At 29.9% G+C, this 7,383-nt stretch overlaps 1 protein-coding gene across 1 annotated transcript; it reads right to left on the bottom strand.

Moving 5' to 3' along the window:
- Positions 1-343: 343 nt before the first annotated feature.
- On the bottom strand, positions 344-4,585 carry LOC100817056 (protein LNK3). Its single transcript, XM_003545768.5, has 7 exons — positions 4,318-4,585; positions 3,434-3,808; positions 2,929-3,014; positions 2,762-2,838; positions 2,106-2,222; positions 1,699-1,841; positions 344-1,252 (listed from the first exon to the last, which is right to left on the bottom strand). The coding sequence occupies exons 1-7, from the start codon at positions 4,485-4,487 to the stop codon at positions 1,060-1,062; spliced, it is 1,161 nt and encodes a 386-aa protein (XP_003545816.2). The 5' UTR covers positions 4,488-4,585; the 3' UTR covers positions 344-1,059.
- Positions 4,586-7,383: the final 2,798 nt, after the last annotated feature.

Raw genomic sequence — 7,383 nt, forward strand, 5'->3', positions numbered from 1 at the left:
TGTAGATTTCACACTCATCAGTCTCCTATTGTCCTTAGATGTACTGCTGCTTATCCCAAGATAAGAAGATCCCCCCTTCAGATTTCTTGCTGCTTTTGGGCTTCTCACAAAGACTACCCTGAAAGTTACTCTTCACTTGATTGCTAAGCTAGACGAGGTTCCAAAAGGCATCCTTACTTTTTAACTCAAATAACAGAACCACACTTGAAAGTTATAAAATTATAATGTTAAAAAACAATTTCTTAAAAAATAACTATATCAAATTTTTATTTTAGTTTATCAAAAGGCATCCCTTATTTTTGTTTTTATACTCCTAAGCTGAAAAAGTAATGGTAACATTCAGTTGATAAATTCACTTTTATACACTCAAACAAAATATCAAAAAGAATCCTGAACCCAGTTTTTCTAGTAGCTAGTTGATAAATTCACACTTAAATTCCAAGCAAAATATCAAGGGGTACAACACCTAAGAATGCTGAAGTGACCCTACCTCTGCAAATTGCTGGTTGATCAATTCAATCATTTGCACTTCAAGGAACATATCAAGGGTACAAGTACAACACACAAGAATCCTGAAGTGACCCCAGTTTTGCTACTTGCTACAGTTGATCAATTCCATCATTTGCACTCCAAGAAAAATATCAAAGTGTACAAAACCTAAGAATCCTGAACTGACCCTATCTTTGCTAACTTCTAGCTGATCAATTCAATCATTTACATTCCAATCAAAATCAAGATGTAGCTGGATGGATACAGCTAGACCTTGGATAGAAGCTACAGAACAAATAATTCAAGTACAAAAGCATATATATACGTAAGATCACAGGAGCCAAAATTGTCAGATATCCTTACCTCTTTTATCTTAAAGGGTTGCACAATTACAGGAAATTGATTTTTTCTTATTTTTGGTATAGCTACCAGGAAGGAGCTCACAATAACATTACTTAACCAAACTCAACCATAGGCAATATATGATTCCGTGGCTTCTTGTTGGTCCTCTGGTTCAAACCTTGGAACCTCAGCATCGGTGGGTAACTTTTCCGGGTGTGGAGAGTGAGATTATTGGGTCACATCCAAGGATTTTGAGCTTTTTCCTAGTAGACATTTACTTCCAATTACTTCTTGCTTCAAGTTTACTAGTGTTGTAAGGGGAAGATCTAGTATGTTAATTTCCATCTTGTTGAACATGAGATTTGCAACTGCTCTGTCAACACTGTTGCTCTCTGATTCCATTGGTTTATTGTCCTCAGACCTATACATCAAGTTCATATTTCAAACAAGGGTTTTCATCATTTAAGTATTTTGGGGAAAGACAAAACTGTATACTATTATCTGGACTTGTGTCTAGCACTACCAATGCTCAGTGTTTTACAATAAGTTACAAAAAAGTGCTAATTAATATGGAAAAACTAAACTAGAGAGAACAGAATTATCTTTGATTCATAATATTTCAAAAAGTAGAATATGTTATGAAAGAAAATACAGTGATTGTTAAACTGATAGGAAAAGCATATTTCATGCCCAAAAAATAAGTACTGAAGGAGTTAGATTGCAATTGTGTTAAGTAGTTTTAGGCTAAACCAAACAGAAGTTATGCTCTCATCCAAATCAACAGAGAGAATTACTGCTTCACTGTTACATGTAGCAACTAAAGGCCAAAAGAACACAACAGACATGCAGCATATCTAAATCATGTACCTCATGGTTTCATGGTAAACTGAGTCTGGCATTTCCTGGTGCATGTTAAGACCTCCATCAAGGTCCTCTATTACATGTTGTTTTGTATTTCTAGCAAGGCGGTACAGGGCATCTCGGAAAGAAATACGAGTCTTCTCAGTGAACTAATCATGTGAGACAAGGAAAAAAATCAATTAGCAACAGGTATTATTGTGTGAGAAGTGCTAATACACTCTTTTCATTTTTATTATTGAGTGAAATCCATGTGCATCTCACTAGGTAGGGAGTGGGATTGCATTATTTAGTGGGACACAGATTTCAAGCAATAATATAGTATGTTAAAAAAATAGTGTCAAAAAGTGTTTCACTAGCAATTCTTATTATTGCACTTAATCACATGCCAATAATTTCAGTTCTCAGTCACATACCTGTGCAATTAACATCTCAAAAGCCTGCAGTGTATATTCCTCAAGAGATAACTGCTCAAGCATGGTGTCATCTCCATTGGACTGCTCAAAAGTGTCCAAGACTTTGACTGCATGATCCTTAAAGAGAAATTAAATCGATTAGATTACACTAGAAGCCATCAAAGCACAACCTAAAACATACTTTGCAATTAGAATTTGTATGGAAAATAGGAAATTAGTTCTGTTAGTTTAAATATTTATATCCAGTCACGAGTTACTTTATTTCTCCACAAAATACACGAATAAACATTGGACAAAACTTAGATACAGTTTCTTAGGTATTGTTGATACTATTCACCAATCAGAAATGGAGTTTAACCTTGGTAATTAGCTTAATAAAAGTACACATTAAAGGATTATGCAAATTACCAAGGTGAAATTCCAATTCTAATAGGAAAACAAAACCAACAACACATGAAAAACTGAATCTAAGTTTTGTCCATATGCATTCTAGTAAGTGGCATTCAATCTCTGTTACTGTTGAACAAATGACTTGCAGGGCATACCCGATAATTTTTATCTGATTACAAGTGCTTTGCTGACTATATGGTGACTAGTTGACTTCAAATTATGATTTTGAAACACTAGTCAACTACTAGAAAAAATGTAATTATTACCTCTATATCCAGGCAATCCTTGGAGTCCGAGTTGCATGGAACAAACCCTGAAGCTGCAATATCTTTCTGAACCCCACCTGATGGAAAGAACATATTTGTAATTTTGTACATCCATACTACAGATCTTTTAGAAATTACTTGTTCAGAAATTAAAATTTAGTTCTCACCAGTTGTGTTGCTGCATTGGTTTTCAAGGTAAGAGAATGATTTGTGTAGGTTTTCAACACATGGAAAATCTTCAAGTACAGAATCCCTACATTCATTGAAACATGCGAAGAAGACCGTAAGACAAAATATAGTCAAATGAATTAGATTAACTTCATGCCTATGGTAAGCCAGTGAATATTGAATGTCTCTATTGGGTTAAATGTAAAGAAAGATTAGAAAAATTAATTTTCATACTATAATTATTAAAAAAAAATAGGAGCCCTTACCATGCAATAGCAGGTTCACGCTTATAGAGTTCCGATAACAAATAAGTAGGATTGTGTTAGTCTCTATTGGCTCCAATCATTATGATAAATATGGTGAATTTTGGTATGCAAAAACACCACAGAGCCATTCAATTTGTACTGGACTTGCTACAAGGTTAAAGCATTTCAGATGCTACATGATTTCATTATCATACAGGCATAAAACCAAGTATCTTAGTCCCAGAAGTTACGCTTGTACAAGAAAATGTCATCCGTGTGTTTGAAAGTTGATCGGTCTTGAAGCTGGTGATCACACGTAAGTGCCATTTGTTGAAACGATTGCTCAGCAAATCCTCCACATGCACTTGAACTGCTAGACTGATCTTTATCATACTGACAAGGGTCAAACTCAATTTCATTATTGAAACTTTCATCAATGAAATTGAATTCTACTTCTGTTTCGTCTGTGTCCATGATCAAATACTCCTGGGGTGAATTAAAGCCTTCAGGTGCATTTATTCCCCATTCTGACCAATTTTCTGGTGAAGGATGCCTTTCCAACAAATTTTCTTGATCTTTTGATACAAGAAGATCACTACTTTCACATCCATAGTACCAGTCCATCCCAAATAGTCTGTAGAGTGTTCAAAATATGAGCAGATTAGCAATTTAGCATGTAGTAAATATCCTTTATAAATAGAAATATGCAGAATTTACTGACCAAGACAAACATGCTATTTGATTAACACAAAAGGAGAACTTCATCCAACCAAACACAAGAAAGGTATGCAGGTCAATAGTTTCTATCTGATTTTCGGAGTTTCCTTCAAATATAAATTAAAACTTTACACTTCAGTCCTTCCCCTTTCCTACCCTTATCAAAGAATGAAACCCCCCTTCATTTAAGCCTTAGAATCTTCAAAAAAACAAAAAAGGAACCTAAACCTATAAAGGGAAAAGAAAAAAAAATACAAAACTAAAAGAAAGTGAGAAACTTGATGAAACTAGTGCTGAACACCATGTATCTTTGAGACCCTCGAACAAAACAAAATAAAAAATCTTCAAAACTGCTGATTTTCCTTGAAACCATTCCTTACAAAAGAATAGAAAGAGAAGGGGGAGGGGGAGTTGAAGGGAACATACCTTTCTATGGCTTTTGTACAGAAAAGTGAGAGAACCGAGCTTCTGAATTTTGATTGATGAAAACAAAACAGACCCAATTGGAGAACACAGTAGTCAGTAATGAACAAAACTTGATAAGAGGTTAGCTGAAAACCTGAGGCGATTGTATGTTGTTGTGTGGTCAAGTGCATATATTTATATTTTATTGGACTAGTAGTTATAAGATAGAGATGATACTATATAGGAAGATGCAGGTCACATAATAATGTGTTAATCTGCTAACAGACAGTTGTTAAAAAACAAAAAGGCACACGAAAGAGACTTGTTGTGAGTTTTGTGGCTGAGAATACTTTGGTGCCGAGATTTGTGGCCTAAAGCTCTCCATCTAAAACTGAAATCTTATTGGCCATTTCAGCATTTGAGATTTCAGCATTTGAGTTTTGTGGCTGAGAATGCTTTAAAGATTACATTCTCAACATGCCCTCGTACCAATCTATTTGACCACTTACAAATAAATAGTTCGTATATTAAAAATAGACTTAATTACTTATTTTATAATTCTTATAGTTTAATGATTTTACAAATATCACCACATTTTTTTCCGTTCATTTTACTCCCTACTTTTGAAATTTCACAACTTTTTCATTTTATTATTTGAATATCCACGATCATTAGTTGATCGCTAACTGATACTCTGAGGTAATAACTTATTTAAAGAGAGGAAAGTGGACTTTTTATTTTAATAATCATAAAAAAAATATTTATCCAAATACTCATCCTTTTAAAATATGTACCCAATTTAAATAATTATTTAATATTGAAATAATTATTTAAAAAATTAATATAAAATGTAATTATTTAAGATAATCATTTAAATTATTTATTTAAATTAAGAATAAAAGAAATTAAAAAATTAAAATACTGCAGGAAAATAAATCTGTGTTTCAATCTTTTATATATGTGTGTGTATGAAATGTTTCGAATGAAAAGAAATTTAAAATAAGAGATGAGAAAAATTAATTTTAAATTATAATAAAAAAAATTAATGACTAAAATTAAAATCTTAATTTTTAATAAATGAAATTTTTAATTAATTTAAATAATTATTTTTTAATCGATCAGTATTCTTTCAATTGGATAAACGCAACAACCAATAAAAAAATTACAATTAATAAATAAAAAAACAAATGAATCCAACCTATAAAATACAGAAACTAACATTTAAAACAACTAAATAAAATTCACGATTTTGTCTCTCCACCATTTGTGTAACCGTCTCTCCTTGTTAACAATTTTTTTTAAAATCAATTTATGGGTTATGATGAGAAATGAAATGCATATATTATAAGTTATTTTATTCTATACGTTAATTACAAAGTCATTTTAAATGATATGTTACTTTAATACGATAAATAATTATTTAATCTTTGAAATTATGAATTAGCTTTTTTTTTTTTTCAAAAGTAATCGATACGTACAAAATAGAAGAATTTGTACATATTTATAGATGGTAATCGTCTCTCTTGATTTTTGTTTAATTTTCATTTATATGTATATGTATAAATTATAATATATATATATATATATATATATATATATATATATATATATATATATATATATATATTAGAGTAATTATTTTATATAAGGGATTTGACTATGTAAATAAATAATGGCATTTAAGTGTGTGTTTTTACAAAACATTTTATTTTTTATAGTCTTTATTGTGATTTGAGAATTAAATAATCGTCTCTGTTGATTTTATTTTTATTATACTATTCATGTGATTTTTTATTTAGTTTATATGCGTGTATTGTACCAAAAATTTAAGTAAAAGACAAAAAAAAATAGTCTCCTTTGAACGCAAATTATTACTGTGCTGATCATTAAAATTAGAGAAACACATGACAGAGGTCTTGATATATAGAGAAATAAAAGGAAAGAAACTAGGTTAATGAAAATATTAGAGATAAAATCGTGAGAATTGATTATTTGTTTTTTATTTTACAGGTTGGATTTATTTTTTATTTTATTTTTTAGTTATAAACTTTTAATGGTTGTGTATAAGGATGAGATGTTTGATTTGAGTCCACATAAGAATTTCTCCTAAAAAGATTAATATTTGGACAGATAATTTAAAGAGATGAGAAGTTGAGTAAATAATTATTTTTTTGTCAAATGGTATATCTAATTATTTTTTTGGTTCATGTCAGTCCACGTCATTTATCTTTTGAAAAATTTCAATTTTATCATTTATTTTCTTTTGTTGTACAGTGTAATTCTTCTATTCATTTAAGATTAACATTGTTAATTGTTTAATAATGAACATTTTTTTTTTGTTAAAATGAAGTGACGGAGAAGGAAAAAAACTGAACATGTTTTTATTTTTAAATTTAAATACATTAAAAGATAAAAGAATAATTGAATCAAAGAATAAGATAAAGGATAAATAATTTGTTTAAAAAATAAAAAAATTAAACTAAATAATAAAATAAAATAAAGAATCAAATTAAATTTTTTAAAAGATAAATGATGATAAAAAAATATTAACATGAAATAGGTCATTTAACCTTATTTTTTATGGTTTTGAAAATAAAAGAAAAAATGGGAAAAAAAGTATAAAAGATGCATGTATAGAATGTGAAGTCACACTGAAATTGTTTTTGCATGAAATCCAACAACTTATAACTTTGAGTAATGCCTTTATGTGAGTATATAGTATATATACGTGAAAATGAATAAGATGATTCCTTAACACGACACGTGCCTAAAGAATCTGTAGGTAACTAGGTATTGCAAGAAGATGATGTCACAAATCTCGATAAGCTGATGTCATGTATGGATTGAGTGCATGTGGCTTTGAACTAAATGGAATTTTGAAATACTCTTTTTCTACTTATAATTTCTATAAAAGTTTCTCCTCTTTTCTTCCATACATTAATATAAGACGAGTTATAAAAAACGAGAAACACAAAATAGAATAATAGATATAATTAGTAAGATGATCAGGAAAAAGAGTACATAGAGATAAGATATAAATACAAAAATTGACAAAATAATTTATGTACTCAACGTGTGAAGGCCTGA

This window comes from Glycine max, chromosome 15, assembly GCF_000004515.6.
Source record: "Glycine max cultivar Williams 82 chromosome 15, Glycine_max_v4.0, whole genome shotgun sequence".
NCBI lineage: Eukaryota > Viridiplantae > Streptophyta > Magnoliopsida > Fabales > Fabaceae > Glycine > Glycine max.